Source organism: Leiobunum rupestre, chromosome 1 (assembly GCF_980474605.1).
Source record: "Leiobunum rupestre chromosome 1, qqLeiRupe1.1.hap1, whole genome shotgun sequence".
NCBI lineage: Eukaryota > Metazoa > Arthropoda > Arachnida > Opiliones > Sclerosomatidae > Leiobunum > Leiobunum rupestre.
In genome coordinates this window covers 94002095-94019281 of record NC_143384.1, presented here as the reverse complement: position 1 = coordinate 94019281, position 17187 = coordinate 94002095, and the positions used below count along the sequence as shown (strand labels likewise).

At 37.2% G+C, this 17187-nt stretch overlaps 1 protein-coding gene across 1 annotated transcript; it reads left to right on the top strand.

Annotated features, from left to right (window-relative positions):
- The first annotated feature begins 14892 nt into the window (after positions 1 to 14892).
- Positions 14893 to 16971, top strand: LOC149968989 (uncharacterized). The gene has a single exon (XM_090169774.1). It carries the CDS (start codon positions 14893 to 14895, stop codon positions 16969 to 16971), a length of 2079 nt encoding a protein of 692 aa, XP_090025900.1.
- The last annotated feature ends 216 nt before the right edge of the window (positions 16972 to 17187 follow it).

Sequence of the window (17187 nt, the reverse complement as noted above, 5' to 3'; positions counted from 1 at the left end):
TAATAAGGCACGTGAACCTGGGTCTGTATTCATCCAATTCAGTAACCTTCGGGCAACCTACACCATTTAGGTCTATCACTTCGCGGTGTATTAGTTCTAAAAAAATATGCACTTTTCTTCTCCTTTACAAAATACGCGGTCATAGCCATGAGTAGCCATTCGCATGCATTCTTCCAATTTGTTGTACGGGGTGAAACCATAGTCCCAAGCGAGGCCGTGTATGTTGTTTTCTACCCAGGTGTTCTGTCGTTGAGTTCGGGAAGGTAGATCGGTTCGGGGGTATGGTGGAAGAAAAACCCACGATGCGACTTGGGATGTATTTTCGGCCGAGCAAGCTGACGCTTCTTTCACTATTTTCTCCGGCTTTTCATCTTCGGTCCGCCCGTCAAAGAATTCAAAATCAATGACTATTGATTTCTTATGCCTATAATTCAAAAGTAAATACATTACCCTCGGAGAAAGAGGACTAAAATAAAAAAGGGATTATACTTACATAGTTGTTGTCGGGTTATTCTTCTTGACTTGAATTTTCATGTTTGAATGCTTATCCACTGATCGCTTGAGTTTATATTCTCAGTTATTGCGTCATTATATTTACATCACCACAGCTGAAAAACCCATGAATTTCGCACCACCGCTAAAAGATTCACCACCACTCATTCGCCTCTTTAATAATACCGGGGAGATCAGTGGTTCAAATTTAAGTCTAAGTTGCATAATAAAATGTTGTTTATTTCTCAATTCGTAGTTTACACGGTCTTCGTACGGTAGAACGTGTACAATAGTATCGGAGAAACGTACGCGCTTCATACAGGCAGTGAAAAAGCGGGGACTGTCAATCAGGATTAAAACTCTTCTTTTCTGTAGGACCTTCTATCATTAATACCGAGAAAGACTGTTGCCTTCCATAAAGCTTTCATTTTATCGGGGTACAGTCTGTACCTTTTCATACTCACCACTCTCTATAGCTTTACACGTTCACCACCAGTGATGTCCTAGCTTTACTAGTTCCCCACCCAACGAAAAGCTGGGACTGTCAATCAAGATCATAGCCCTTCTTTTCCGGAGGTGGGTAAAGAGCTGACCGTCAACTAATAATACACAGAAAGGCGGCTGCCTTCTACAATTCACCACCAGTGGTGATCTAGCGTTGCTAGTTCACCACCCAGCACCACCCTGCCTTTGTACGTACGGGTGGCGGCCTTCCACTGTATACTCCCTGGGACCCGCTTGAAGACCCTACTTATGAACCGAATTCCTATTGGAAATTTATTGGAAACTTTTCCAATATAAATCCAAAATTTTGTTAATATATTGGGTTGATATCACAATTCCCGCTGGATATTTAATGAAATAATTTCCATTACAAATCCAATTCGCGCAACAGTCCTAGTGTAGGTTTATAGGTAAACTCTCCAATATAAATTCAATGGTTTGGTGTCGCAATTCCCATTGAACATGTGCTTTGGCCTCGTGGTTCGACCTATACAAAACCTACATACCTTGTTTTAAAACCAATAAATATTTGAATTGCGTATAAATTTATATTTTTGAGTTATTTACTTATTGGAGTATTATAAACTGAATTTTAAACGCTTATCGGACTATAAAATGGCGATTAAACATCAATAGAAATAATGGCAACCGTCAATAAATGAACTAACTACATAATATAAAATTTAGTAAAAAGTTAAAAGCTAAATGAATTGATACAATATTGACAACGGAACACAAAATCTATTAAAAAGACATTGGTAAATCATTACAATAGAAAACCAATAGACGGTAAAATAAATTCCAACGGCTTCCCAGCCTCTGGAGGGTTTTTGAATTTGGGGGTATGAAAAAAGGGGAAACGTTTCGTGCCAGCATGGCTGCCAGCCTCTCCGCTTCGCGACTTTAATTGTCACTGAAATCATTTCAACCATTTTTCACGTCATTACGATTGATCTCAGTTAATAATTTGTATTTTAAATTAATGAATTCAAGTTATAGGTAAATTTACAGTTAAACAACCATTTTGTCTAGCTTTTATTCCCGAAATATAACGGTCAGTTTACTTAGATGGCGCCACGTGTTCTACGAAGAATCACGATTTAGATATTTGTTACTCGGCGAAAGTTAAAAATTGGCCTCTGCGCATGCTCCAATACCAACCAATCCGGTGTTCCCTCCCTGGCTAGTGTCCAGTTTTTAAGTGGCAATGACGGTTTAAAATTCCACCCCCATTTATTTTACCAAAACAGTCAAAAATTGGTAATAATTTGGAATCTAATTAACCTGCACAGAATAATTTTAAAATAGATGTTTGTATTAGCCAAAATCGTGTTGTGGTGTTAGTTACATAACACATGCAGGAAACAGTATACTTAAGAATTCAAAAACCAATGTGTTGTATTGCTTTCCTTGGCTTTCCCAACGCTCAATAAGTAAATTGGATTACATATAAATATTGTAGGTATATAAATATTGTAGGCATATAAAAATTGTAGGCATATAAAAATTGTAGGCATATAAAAATTGTAGGCATATAAAAATTGTAGGCATATAAAAATTGTAGGCATATAAAAATTGTAGGCATATAAAAATTGTAGGCATATAAAAATTGTAGGCATATAAAAATTGTAGGCATATAAAAATTGTAGGCATATAAATATTGTAGGCATATAAAAATTGTAGGCATATAAATATTGTAGGCATATAAATATTGTAGGCATTTAAATATTCTAGGCATATAAATATTGTAGGCATATAAATATTGTAGGCATTTAAATATTCTAGGCATTTAAATATTCTAGGCATATAAATATTGTAGGCATTTAAATATTCTAGGCATTTAAATATTCTAGGCATTTAAATATTCTAGGCATTTAAATATTGTAGGCATTTAAATATTGTAGGCATTTAAATATTGTAGGCAAATAAATATTGTAGGCATATAAATATTGTAGGCATATAAATATTGTAGGCATATAAATATTGTAGGCATATAAATATTGTAGGCATATAAATATTGTAGGCATATAAATATTGTAGGCATATAAATATTGTAGGCATATAAATATTGTAGGCATATAAATATTGTAGGCATATAAATATTGTAGGCATATAAATATTGTAGGCATATAAATATTGTAGGCATATAAATATTGTAGGCATATAAATATTGTAGGCATATAAATATTGTAGGCATTTAAATATTGTAGGCATTTAAATATTGTAGGCATTTAAATATTCTAGGCATTTAAATATTCTAGGCATATAAATATTGTAGGCATTTAAATATTGTAGGCATTTAAATATTGTAGGCATATAAATATTGTAGGCATATAAATATTGTAGGCATATAAATATTGTAGGCATATAAATATTGTAGGCATATAAATATTGTAGGCAAATAAATTTTGTCCATTTTGTGGTAGCCATTTTGTTGGCTGTGGCTTTAGAGTTTTAAGTTAAAAATCTCGTTTCGTAAGAACTTAGCTTATTTTAATAAATAATTATTCGTGCCTTTTAGGGAAATCTAAGCAAAATGTAAATAGAAATGATTTACCTCATAATTGGATTCCAATTGGGAAATATAAAATCAGTGGCGGCCTAAGGGGGGCGCGGTCCGCCCCGGGTGCCAGGGCAGCAGGGGGTGCCATCAGAGAAGCTCGAGGGGGGGGTGCAAATCAGAACGATTAAACTTGAAGAAGTCGGACCCGTGAAAACTTCTGCACGGTCCTGGGGGGTGTCACAAAACACTGCCGCCGCCCCGGGGACCCAGCCGCCACTGTATAAAATACATTTCCTATAGGAATCCAGTTGGAAAGTGGTTCTTATAGGTATCCAATTGGAATGTGGGTGCTATAGGAATATAATTGTTGGTTCCTATAGGAGTCCAGTTGGGAAGTGGTTCCTCTAGGAATCAAATTGGAATATAAGTGTTGGTTTCTATTGGAATCCAATTGGGATGTGGTTCCTTTTAGAATCCAATTGGAATGTATTTGTTGGTACCTTTCGGAATCCAATTGGAATTCTTATTGGGAATTGTCCCAAAACATAATAGGTTTCTTATTGGAAAATTTGCCAATTGGATTCCAATAGTTTTTCCGAGGGGGTAACCACTAGGTTTTTTAGTGTACACCAGACTACAGATTACTTGGTGCTATAGAAATATTACTTGTACTACACGTATTACTGAATATTGATTGTATTACCAATTATTACACCATACTGCCATATATTACACATTGTATTACACGGTACTACGCCGTATTACAGCTACTGCACAGGAATTTAACGGTATTACGGAGTACTACAAGTTTTTAATGGTATTACATAGGAACACCAAGAATGTATTTATTTATACCTAGGGATAATATCTATGTCGAGACGTTTTTTAGCGTTTCTCTCAATCCACCCGTTGGTCCCCCCAGTACGCTTAAAATCCAAAAGTCCGGGTATTTCATTGGTGTTTAATATTATACGCAGTATTTTACCAACCTTGGGTAATATTTACGTCACTCGACGCACAGCCAAATTTGATCAGGCGCTGTTCGCGCTACTGCGGCCAACCAATTCGTTGAAGTTTCTATGTTAACCTATGAGCAAAATATATGTGTATGGTTTGACCGCCTCTAGCGGAATATTATTTTTAGAATAGTTTTTGCATTGAAGCCAATATAAAAACGAGTGTGGCGCTGAACTCCTACAGGTTATAGTACAGTTTATAGGGGGAAATTTTTTGCTCACGGAATTTCGACGAATGGGTTGGCCGCTGTAGGGCGAGAGATCAAAGTTGGACACGATGGAATCAAACGCTGGTGACGTTTGTTTAGCCCCCCCCCACGCGACGGGATGTAAGGCGTTCATAATCATTCTTCATAATATAAATAATTACATTTTTGGTAAGACCAGAAATAAATAATGTTATTGTAAAACAAGCTGGCACAGACCTAATTTTACATCTAGCGTTATTTAAAATAGCATTTAATCGAATATTGAAATATCAATGATAGCAACCTATACGCCGAAATTCCCAATCGGGGAGAGAAATACCCCTTTGATTAAAATCTGCGGCTCAGCACTTGCATAGATAGATAGAGATAACTAATACCTTGCAAATGATGCCTGAAAAGGATCCGTGATTCCGAATCTAATCTGGAATCTTGAGAATCTCGAGAATCTAACAATATATACGAATCTTCGAAATATAGGAATCCTACTCGAATCGATGAATCACATACGAATAGGCCCGGGCGGCTAACCGGCGATCGAAGCCAACTGAAATTGGGGGCCAAAGAGGAAAAATTTGGCATTAATGGGAAATGGGGCTAACACGATTGCATAGCCGGTGGGGCCAACTACTAGCCAGTCCGGCCCTGTATACGAATCATAGAATCTCTTGATTCCAGATTCATTGATTCGGAATCTCGTACACGATTCCTCGAAGTGACGGAACCCTCGAAAGGACCCCGAGCCTCGGATTAACCCGAGGAAATAACATTAATGATAACTTACTGAGTTTACAGCACACATTGCTGCGATCGGACGATACAACGGTACCTTCGCTCGACTTACGCTCTCAGTTTCTTTGAAGAAAAATGAAGAGAAAAAGCCTCGGAAGAAGCGCTAACCGAGGAATTAACGCGAGCGAACCTTCGGAGTGAACTCCCGTCGGGAACTAACCCATTCCCATTTCTAATGTTTCCATAAAATGGGGGATGATGGGTTGTTGTCTCAGTTGTTGTCGGAACTTTTTGTACGCGTAAACCGAGGCATAAACAACGTAATACCATCGGCTCGACCATCGGTGATTTTCCCGCTCGGGCTATAAGAGTAAACGTCGACGTCCCCCCCCCCCCCATCCCGCACCATTCCCTCTTCACTATCGCCTGGTATTCCACCTTCGCCCTTGCCTCAAAGTTCCACTCGTTCCCTCCTATGTTCCCTCTGTCTTTCCTAAATCGAATTTGAAAATTATTTTACCCTATATTTACAATATTACACAAAATCATTTGGTAATACATGAGATTAAAATATTATGCAATAATGCACTGTACTATATAATACTACATCTTAATAGACAACGTACTACACTTACTACGCGCAATATTACTTGATATTACGCGATATTACACAGTATTACACGGTACTACAAGGTAATTCCTCATATTACACAACAATTCACCATATTACAATACTACGCTGTATTACAAAGTAATTTGTAGTATTTATTCGTAATACAAATAGAAGTGTACACCTACTACACGAAGTGGTTACCCCCTCGGTTTTTTCCGTAAGGGTTTACATATACTGTAGGCACCCATATAAATATTTATGGCAAAACGTTATTAATTGACGAATGGTTTAGTGTAGAAGTCATTTTCCTAGATTTCACCAAGGCCTTTGATTCCATTCCCCATGTGTACCTTCTTGAGGCCCTTCACTCTGCTGGTATTCTGGGCTTTCCGACTACCGTTCTAGTCGTAAGCAGAGAGTTATTCTGCAGGGTCAAGTCTCTTCTTGGAGTGCTGTTGGCAAGGGGGTCCTCCAGGGTTCCGTCCTTGGTCCCATTCTTTTTAACATCTGTATTAACTCTTTGCCTGCTGTTGTGTTGGTCGCTTTGGTATTGCTTTTCGTTGATGACACTAAGCTTTTCCATAAAATCAATTATACTTCGGATTGTCACGCGCTCCAGAAAGACTTAAGCCCCGTTTTCGAATAAGATTAAACAAAAAAAATCTTAGAGATTAAGATTTTAATTTTCAGTAATTTCAATCGTTAAAAAATATTTTTGCTCCAATCTAAAATCTCAATCGCACCGCGTTTTCGAATCAGATCATATTTCCCGCGATATCTCCCTGGCGGTCGAGCGCTCGGGTTGAGGGCATAGAAATCAAAAGGTAACTTTGAGGGTCGAGGCCGATCATAAGACAAAAAATGGCTGTCTAGGTTTCTGTTAAAAGACGACGTCGTGTATTATTGATTAGACAGCAGTTTCTTTTAATTCAACTACTATATTTAAATACTAAAAATGTTCCTAAAAAGCGAACTTATTCGAAAAAACGTTGGCCAGTACATCCTATATGGAAAAATAGAGAGACAGAAGGTCACTTCAAGACTCTGGTAAGTAGACAAGGCTTAAGTAAACCAATGTGTATTAGTAACTTGGCACTTGTTTAATCCAAGTGGGCACTTTGTTTTCTGGTTTTAGTTACCAGCAATGAGAAAACACGACCATTCTAAATTTGCTAACTACACAAGAATGTCCCCATAGCGGTTTGATAAATTGCTTGGACTTATTTATTTTGAAATCAAAAAGTATCCACCAGGAGGAAATTCAATTGAACCAGGAGAAAGGCTAGCTCTAACTCTGCGGTAAGTTTTAATGTGCCAGTTTCCATAATATAAAGGTATTTTAAAATCTCACACTTACGGGCAGTTTCAATATCTTTGGCACACGCTTTTAAGTCTTTTATTTTTCTTAAGTTAGTCGGTGTGTGATTTGATCTTGAGACAAATATTAAATACTTTTATTAATAATACCTTTACATTAGTGAAGCTAGTGTGTTCTTGCTGTTTCATTAATTTCTATATTATATGAAAAAGGTATCTGCCAACAGGTGATTGTTATCATTCAATGGCATTTGCCTTTCGAGTAGCGGTACCAACAGTTCATAACATAGTTAAGGAAACATGTATGGCCATTTGGAAGTGCCTTCAGACAATTTATTTACCCGTAATTTATTTATTTTTTAATTTTAATCGAAAATTTGAAAATATTAAAAAACAAATTTAGGTACCTGATGAACGTACATGGGAAAAAGTGGCCCAAAATTATGAGAAACGATGGAACTATCCTTTGTGCTCTGGTTCGGTTGATGGTAAACATGTGATGATACAACAGCCCGCAAAATCAGGAACACTGTACCACAATTACAAAGTATAATTTGAATTTTTACTTAAATCAATTTTTTTTTATATTTTAAATTTCATTTTAGGGTTTTAATTCAATTGTGTTAATGGCTGTAGTCGATGCAAACTACAAGTTTTTAGTAGTAGATGTTGGAGCGTATGGCTCTCATTCTGATGGTGGCATTTTCAAGGCTTCGAAGTTTGGGCAGGCTCTTCAAAACAACAAAGCTAATTTTCCAAAACAATCATATTTGCCAAACAGCGATATATACGTTCCTCATGTACTAGTCGGAGACGAGGCGTTCCAATTACTTCCCCAATTTATGCGTCCATATCCAGGCAGAGAGTTGGACACTAGTCGTAGAATTTTCAACTACAGGCTAAGCCGTGCAAGGTGTTCAATTTTTCATTTATAGCCCTGGAATATTTTTGAACTTTTTCAACTTTTTCTATTTTTAATAAACGTAGCATTATGTATTGTAATTCCAAAACTCCAAATTTGGGTAGAATAGAAACAGCCTAACTTATATTTATTTCAATAGGCGATGTGCTGAAAATGCCTTTGGAATTTTGGCAGCTCGCTGGAGAGTATTTCGTCGGCCACTTCTTCTGAAACCGAAAAATGTAGACAATGTTGTAAAGGCTTGTGTTATTTTACACAATTATCTTTTGAAAGAGGAAGAAGGCAGGAAAAATAAATTTTACTGTCCGTGTGGGTATGCTGACACGACAGATTCATTGGGAAATATAATTCCGGGAAGTTGGCATCAAGAATTAAGGAACGAACCAGCTGAGGCTTTTATTTCACACAGGCCGACAGCTGCAAGAAACTACACTGTCGAGGCTTTCGATGTAAGACAAGCGTTTACTCGTTATTTTGTTAGTAAAGCCGGTGAAGTAGAATGGCAATGGAGCCTACCAGGTGTTGAGAGACTTGAAATGTAGCCTCAAAAGTGTTGTTAAGATATGAAAATTATAACTTATTTATTTTTAAAATAAAAATGGAATTTTTATTTATGAACTGAACCTTTACAATGAATACTCAAAGTTTTGAATACATTTTAAACTAGAAACTGAACTTTTTACAATAAATACTCGTAATACATTTTAAACTAGGAACTGACCTTTAACTACTAAATACATTTTAAAATGATAACCTCTAGGTGCAAAGTTCTTATTTTTGACCATTAGCATAGGCCATCATAATACCAATTACTTCAAATTCGCACTCTTGTCTCTCCTCTGCTGGTATTTTCTTCAACAGCCTTGTTGCATATGTTCCAACTTCTGAGTTTTCCACATCCACTTGGCTTAATTCCCTAAATATTAATTGGTTAATTTGTTTTTATTATTTTACAAGTTTTTCTTACTTCGTGGTCACTTTGAGAGCTTCTAAAATCTCTGGTGGGCAAAAATTAACTGGCTCGTCATCAGATTTAAACTTTCTTTTCTTCGTTATACCACTTATTCCCTTGGGTGCATTAGAACTGGTACTGCTAAGTGGCTTGATTCTTTTTTCCTTGTCTTGCGCAGTAGTTTTAGCCATAGTGCTTGCAGTAGTGGTAATAATATCCTCATTTTGAAGTGCATCGCCTTTCATGAAGTCCTCATTATAGATATCATCATTTTCATCAACAATATTAAACTCTTTTCCACCAATTTCATAAGTAACATCGCAATTTTTGGAAGTGTCAAAGGAAAAACTTTCTGAACTTTCATCCATTGGGATATCAAAATTTGATGATGTCCTAGAAAATGTAAGAAATAAACATTACATTATGAATTCAAACTATTAAAACTTCTTAGTTACTCTACTTCCAACAACGTCTTTCAAGAAAAGAAGTGATTTAAAGAAAGGCCATTGAACGTCGTCCAATCTATCATCATCTAGCCCATCACCACTTTTGGAAATAGTAATGGACTTATAATAGCCTCGGAATTGATCATATAGTGTTTTCCATAGTCTTTTGCAATCTTCCACTTTAATAAATTTAGACCTGTACTCTTTCATTCTTTTAAACTAAATTATTCTCCTAAAATTTACCTGAGATTCCCATTTCTTTAGAAATTTGTTTAAATTTACATCTCTGTATTCCTGTAGTGACCTATTCCATAAAGCTTCTTTGGGTTGTAATACTTGTATTAACTTATCTTTCTTGTTGTTTATAATGTCTTTCTTTTCTTTCGCCTGTAGTTTTAATAAAGCTTTTAACTCTTTTGTTGACGTTTTATTACTTTTAGGGGGCATTTTGCTACCTAACACAAGAACTTGAAAGAATTTCGCGGTAAAAGAACAGACGCTTTTCTACACAATATCTGATTGGTTGTAAAATATATGTGACGTCACGCGTTCAATGGATTAAGAGTGAAATATCTGTTTGAGTTAGGAGAGAGATTTTCTAAAATTTATCGCAATATCTTAAGTTTCGAATTGAAAATCGTAATCTCAATCGCGTTCGAAAATGTCGTTGCTAAAGATTTAGATATTTTGTATTGAAAGTCTTAATCTTTGACCGTTACAATCTTATTCGAAAACGGGGCTTTAGAAGCGGTGGATGGCTGGACCGATTCTCATGGTCTTTCCTTTAATGTTAAGAAGTGTGTTGTCCTCCACATAGGCCGTAAGAACCACAACTTCATGTATTACATTAAAGGGATAATGAAATCGGAAAATACAGTACCTTCAAACTATTTAGCTTCCAAAACTACTTTTTTTCCAAATTAAGGTAATTAGAAAAAATTTAAACTCAAATTTTAAGAAAATAACAAGTTGGCAAGCTTGCCAAAATATACCTCTCCTCGGAAGAATGGTCTCTAGTGGTATTAATTTATCGAGATGACCATTAAAGATATATTTCCGCATTTCAGAGTTATTTACTAAAAACGTAATCCTGGTATTATCCCTCTTGGTAGAAAATTGTAATTATGATTAAAATAATTGAGACGAAACAACCGATTTTAATTTATTCAGAATATTATAAATTAAGTAGTTACAACAGTGAGTTAGACGTACTAAAACAATGCACAATTGAATTTAACCCCTTTTTACAGTACAAGTTTATCAGTTGAATATAATAAGAAGCAAATTTTAATGAAATAAATATCTACAGATGGTATTTGTATTTTTCTCGCTTACGAAATACTTGCCACATCTTTAACGCTCATTTTATTTCAACACTCTTAGACTTCCAGTTGATGTTGTGACACATACCGCATGAAAAAGACCAATACCATCCAATTTCCAATATCATATAATGACTCGCGCACCCAGGAAATCATTGACTGCGTTAGAAATCGTAGATATCCAAATATCCACACCAAATATATTTACAAGAAGCAAAAACCTTACCATCAACAACGCACAGAGAGGCAGACTAACCGACAGCTCTTAAAGCAATAAACGTTAAATTATTGGCACACACACTTAAAGTTGAAGTTGAAGTTAAAACGTCGCCTCTCATTGTGCGTCCGTACAGATTCCGGGATTTTCAAAACACACGGCGATTTCGCGTTGGCGGCGTCTGCTTTTTTCGGCGTAGTTTTTAGTTTCTTAAAATTTGAGTTTAAATTTTTTCTAATATATGTAGTTTTGGAAGCTAAATAGTTGGAAGGTACTGTATTTTCCGATTTCATTATCCTTTTAAGGTTGCCCCACTCTCTTCTTCCCTCTCTGAGAGGGATTTATGTATTATTGTCGATCCGTGCCTAAAATTCTCTACGCACACTAATAAGGTTACCAAACGTCTATCGACTATTGCCGGACTCATTCGCCGTAATTTAAACTTTCATTCCCCACGTTTAATTAAGCAACTTTACAATTCACTTGCGCTCCCTATTATTGATTATTGTTCCCCTATTTGGACCCCGGCGGGTTTATAAGCGAGCGACAAGCCGAAGCTTTTTGTAGAAAATGAAACATTTTCGTCGGCGTCAGCTCTCGCGTAAGCGTTTACAAAGAAGAGAGAGACGATTTCCTACTTGCTGTAGCAGACAGCTTACGCCTAATTCCGACTCTGGCGGCATCTAACTCCGTTTGATATTCTCCTGTGTTTTTCTGGGGTCTCTGTTCTCGCTTGAAATCACGTGGTCGTATTTAACCAAAAATAAGGCAACCCTTTCTATGACCTTCGTGGATTTCGTGCTTTTTTTATTTAATTTATTTCTTTTTGGAGCAATAATAAAAAAATTGCATTGAGCACGACAATATTTCGACTTTCTTTCGTAGCCGCCATTTATACTAAACAAACCACGTGATCATGTCAAGTTGAGCAACGGGCTCAGGCGACAAGCGCTTTTGTAAACAGTAGCTTACTGTGCAGAGGCAGATTCCGAAAGCTTTTTCCGATAGCGTCGATCAGGTTTCGGCTTCATGCACAAGCTTCTTTGGATTTTCTCGCTCCTTTATAAGCCCGCTGTTAACTACGGACCTATCTGACCTACGAAAGTCACAGAATCGCGTAACTTATTACTAAATTGGCAAAATTTACCTGCCCCTTCTCGTTTAAAATCCCTTGGTATTTAGCCTGTTGACTTGCGTCATAAAATCAATAACCATTGTCTGTTAGATAAATTCTTTTACAATAATTTGGATCTTAACTTTAATGGATTTTTAGCCCCTAAAATCAATTCCCGTACTCGGGGTCATTCTTTAAAATTGTGTAAGCCGCGCGCCACCTCTACTACTCGACTAAATTCTTTTTCTCATGGTAGGCGAAAATTATTCGTTTATCCGGGGCACGGCCGTCTCGAGATCTGCTTCGCGCTTATAGCGGCCCAGGCGATCGTACGAAAATCACGTATGTTTTGAAATTCGCGCCGTGTAATATCGTAGCTCCCTTTGAGTTGGGAATAAATAGAGGTACAACTAAATCTGGCTGGCGCGGGACCAATTTCGTTCAATAAGGAGACTTAATCAACTTTATCGTTCTACCGTGGCGGCATCTGTCTCTAGTGGTAGCCACTATATTGCAATTTAATTTTTTCGCGAATCTGATGCGAAATTGAAATGTATGAATACTCGTAACAAACAAACTTTTAAAGTTGTTTAAAAATAATTTTATTCTGTCAACACGATCCTTTTTAACTCAAGTTACGGTGAGTTAGCTAATAATTATTTATTTTTAGCCATACAACTTTACAAAATATAGATGGCGCTACCGCCTAATTATAAAGATGAATTTCGTACAGTCTTATCAGAACAGGTCCCGCGTAACCATGGTAACCGATATCGTAATTGTAATTCTAGCCGTATTATTCCCAATTCAAAAGCCCTTTTCGCAAACCGAGGGGTCATAATCATTGAGTTGGGAATAATACTATCTAGAGCCCCAGTTCAAATTTTCCCCATATCGGCTTAAACACAGCATTAGTGAAGATAGGAACGAAAATCATGGGAGGGTTATCAACTACGACAAAAGCCACCTATGAGCGAAAAATGAAACTATTTAAATGAAAAATTCTTCGATGACCCCTGCCGCCACCTATTAGCGACTTTGTGAAATATTATAATTTTAACTTTTTAATTGAAGAGGGAAATCGACGCGTTTTTAAGAAAAATTTTGAAAACGCGTTTTTTTAAATTAAAGTCATGTATATCTGAAAACTCATTATTCACACAATAAAGGTTTCTTTTGTGAGTTCTTTACTATTTTGTTATAGATTTTGAGTGAAATTTTAAGCATAATGGGTAGGAAATGCGCAGTTTCGTCTTGCGAAAATAATGGAAGAAACAAAAAAGTTTCTTGGCATAAGAAGAAGCAGCACTTAAATTCCAAAAAAAATAGAAGACATTATTTTTCTAAATTATTCAAAATTACAATAAGGTTTCCAGGTAAAGTGAATCCTTTGTTGTAAAAATGGTTCAAATCAAGAGATCCTTGATATCGCAATGGAAACTGAAAATCAAAATACTCTTATTAATTTTGAAGACAAGAGAATACATGTCTTTCAATGCCCGATCATGTATGTTTTTTCCCCTAACATTCAAAAATCCTAATTTAATTTAGTTTTTCATATAGACTTACAACACAACATATGAAAAGCAGCTACTGAGTTTCAGAAATGTGATCCAACAGTTAACTTCATTGAAATTGTGGATAGGTAGAGATAGGGTGTTAGTATTAAGTTTGTTTTGCTTACCTCAGAGCTTTTGATATCCTCAATTCACGAAATCCATACCCTAAAGGGTACATGGCTCCAATCAATAGCTTTAACAAAGAGAGACCAAGGACAAGCCTCCTGAAAATGAAAGATTTGATGTTAAATTTATGTGATTACGAAGGAAACTTGATTTCAGAATCAACTAGAAAAAATGGACCTCTGGGTTTTGCAGTTTCCATCACTGGTATTCTACATCTGGTAGATACTCTAGTTACGCTTGAAGGACCATTGAAGTACTGATTAGGTTTAAAGTTGAGTTGTAAGAATCAAATTTTAAGAATTTCACTTTATACAGATATCTCCCTACCTACAAGTTATCTCAAGATCACTTAGAACTTACATTTAGTTTTTATCGACAGCAGGGAGGCTATAACAATAACCCCACAGTAGCTCAGTTTAAGTCATATAAAAGGTCTTTTATTTCAAAGTTGGAGGCATCTGGCTGCGCCAAAATTTTAGCCCTCGATGATGTAATGTATAGATTTATGTATTACCCCCAAATATATTATCTTGTGATTTCTATCCCTATAGCTGTCCAGCCCTTCTCTATCAATATACTATCTTTGGTAGTCCCAACCAAAGAACATGGAATAATCTTGACGCGCCTAAGCCGGCAGAATAGTAAATAAATTTTGTTGTTAGATTTAAACCAAGTCTAGATCTTTTATTTAATCGATTGACGTTAACAAAAACATTACATTTTGGCGACGGAGATGGGATGTTTGTCCTCTCACCTGTCTACAAGTAGTTATCTCACGCTTACCAGTGTTTTTAAACCGTCTTTCGTTTTAATCTGTACCGAGGCTTAGCGGTCCTTTTTTTTGTTTCATCATGGCGTTGGCACTACCGGCTGTTTCACCATTTGATCTTACCACCGACGCCGAGAATCTTAACGCAGCATGGAAGAAATGGTGTATGAAGTTTGAGAATTACCTAATAGCATCGGGAGTTCAAAACTCCGCTCGACAGAAAGCTCTTCTTCTCCACTGCGTAGGCAACCAGGTACAAGACATTTTCTACGCATTACCTGGCAACGAAGAAGTACTGGACTTTCAGAGCGCAGTGGCGCTGCTCAGTAATCACTTCGCACCGAAGCACAACGTCGACTTTGAAATATTCAAATTTCGCAATTCCAAGCAATCAAGCGGTGAGTCTATTGATGAATATCACGTTCGTTTACGCTCCCTTTCTTCCTTTTGCGAGTTTGATGATCCTAGTCTCGAGTTGAAAAGACACATAGTACAGACCTGTACGTCTAAAAAACTGCGGCGTAAGGCTCTGCAAGATCCTTCACTTGACCTTGACAAGCTTTTACAAGTCGGACGCCTCCTAGAAGCTTCAGAAACACAAGCTACGTCTATTGAAAAAACCACCAATCACCAAGAAACCACCCACCACGTAGCTAATTGGGTCCAACATTACACCAAACCACAACTGCAACCTCACACCAAAGACAACCACCCTCAAACCTGTGGCTTATGTGGAGGAACCTACCCTCACGTAAATCGCCCATGCCCGGCCAAAGGCAAAACGTGCCGTAATTGCGGTAAACTCAACCATTTCATGAAGATGTGTCGGTCCTCTGACAGTTCAAAAAAAGGTACCATCAACTATAAAAAGAAAACTAATTTTGACAATAGGCGACATCAATCTAAACCACCAGCCAAGTCACGAATACAAGTTATGCAAGTACCTACCACAGACAACCTGGATGATGACCATTTTTTATTCACACTCAGTGACCAATCGCTGGATATCAAGAACAGCTCTTTACCTACACTGACCGTCCAAGTCGACACCACACCGGTTCGCGCTATCATGGACACAGGTGCGAGTGTGAATATCCTCAACTCATCAGTCTATGAATCACTTCGTCCGAAACCGCGTTTAGACAAGTCGTCACTCGCCATTTACCCATACGGCTCCAACATACCTTTGAAATTATTAGGACAAATCAATGTCAAGATATCATACCAGAAATGTTCAGCCAGGGCTACATTTAACATCGTCGAAAACCTAGGCTCAGCATCTCCACCCATCATTGGCTACCACACGCTGCAACATTTACAACTCGTCTCACCTTCTACCGTTAAAGTTGAAGTGAACACCATTGTACATAACGACATTTCTCGCGCGCATCCTAAGCTATTTGAGGGAATAGGCAAAATAAAAGGTATAAAAATCAAACTAGCCATTGACCCGACAATACCGCCTGTAGCGCAGCCTCATCGTAGAATACCGTTTCATCTAAGGACTGCATTGGAAACCGAACTGGACATGTTGCAAAAGAATGACATCATTGAACCTGTTACAGGTAAGACTCCGTGGGTTTCTCCAGTGGTATTAATATTCAAAAATAACAAGTTGCGACTCTGCGTTGACATGCGCATGGCAAATACAGCAATCATTTGCGAACGCCACGTCATGCCAACAATAGAAGATATCATTACCAAACTCAATGGAGCAACGGTTTTCTCCAAACTCGACCTCAATAAAGGTTACCATCAGTTAGAATTAGACGAGTCGTCACGATATATAACCACCTTTAGCACCCATAGAGGTTTATTCCAATATAAACGAGCGAACTTTGGTGTAAACTCTATCGCAGAAATTTTTCACAACATTATACGCTGTCTGATCCAGCATATTCCACGGGCAATAAATGCGTCAGACGACCTTTTAGTTTCTGGCCGGACTGATGAAGAACACGACATTGCCTTAGAATGGAATTACACTGAATCCGTCAAAATGCAGTTTCAAGCAAAGGACGCTAGAATTCTATGGCCATGTCTTCAGCTCCGCCGGCATTACCATAAATCCATCGAAACTTCAAGCACTACATACCATAACACAACCTACCACGCCAGTCGAAGTTCGAAGCCTTCTTGGTCTCGCTACGTATTGTTCTAGATTTATACCGAACTTCTCCGATGTCACCCGACCTCTGCGTATTCTTACAAAAAAAGGAGCACCGTGGCTTTGGGGTCACGATCAAGAAAATGCTTTACGTAACTTACAACAAAGCCGGCAGAATAGTAAATAAATTTTGTTGTTAGATTTAAACCAAGTCTAGATCTTTTATTTAATCGATTGACGTTAACAAAAACATTACAGATGATACATCAA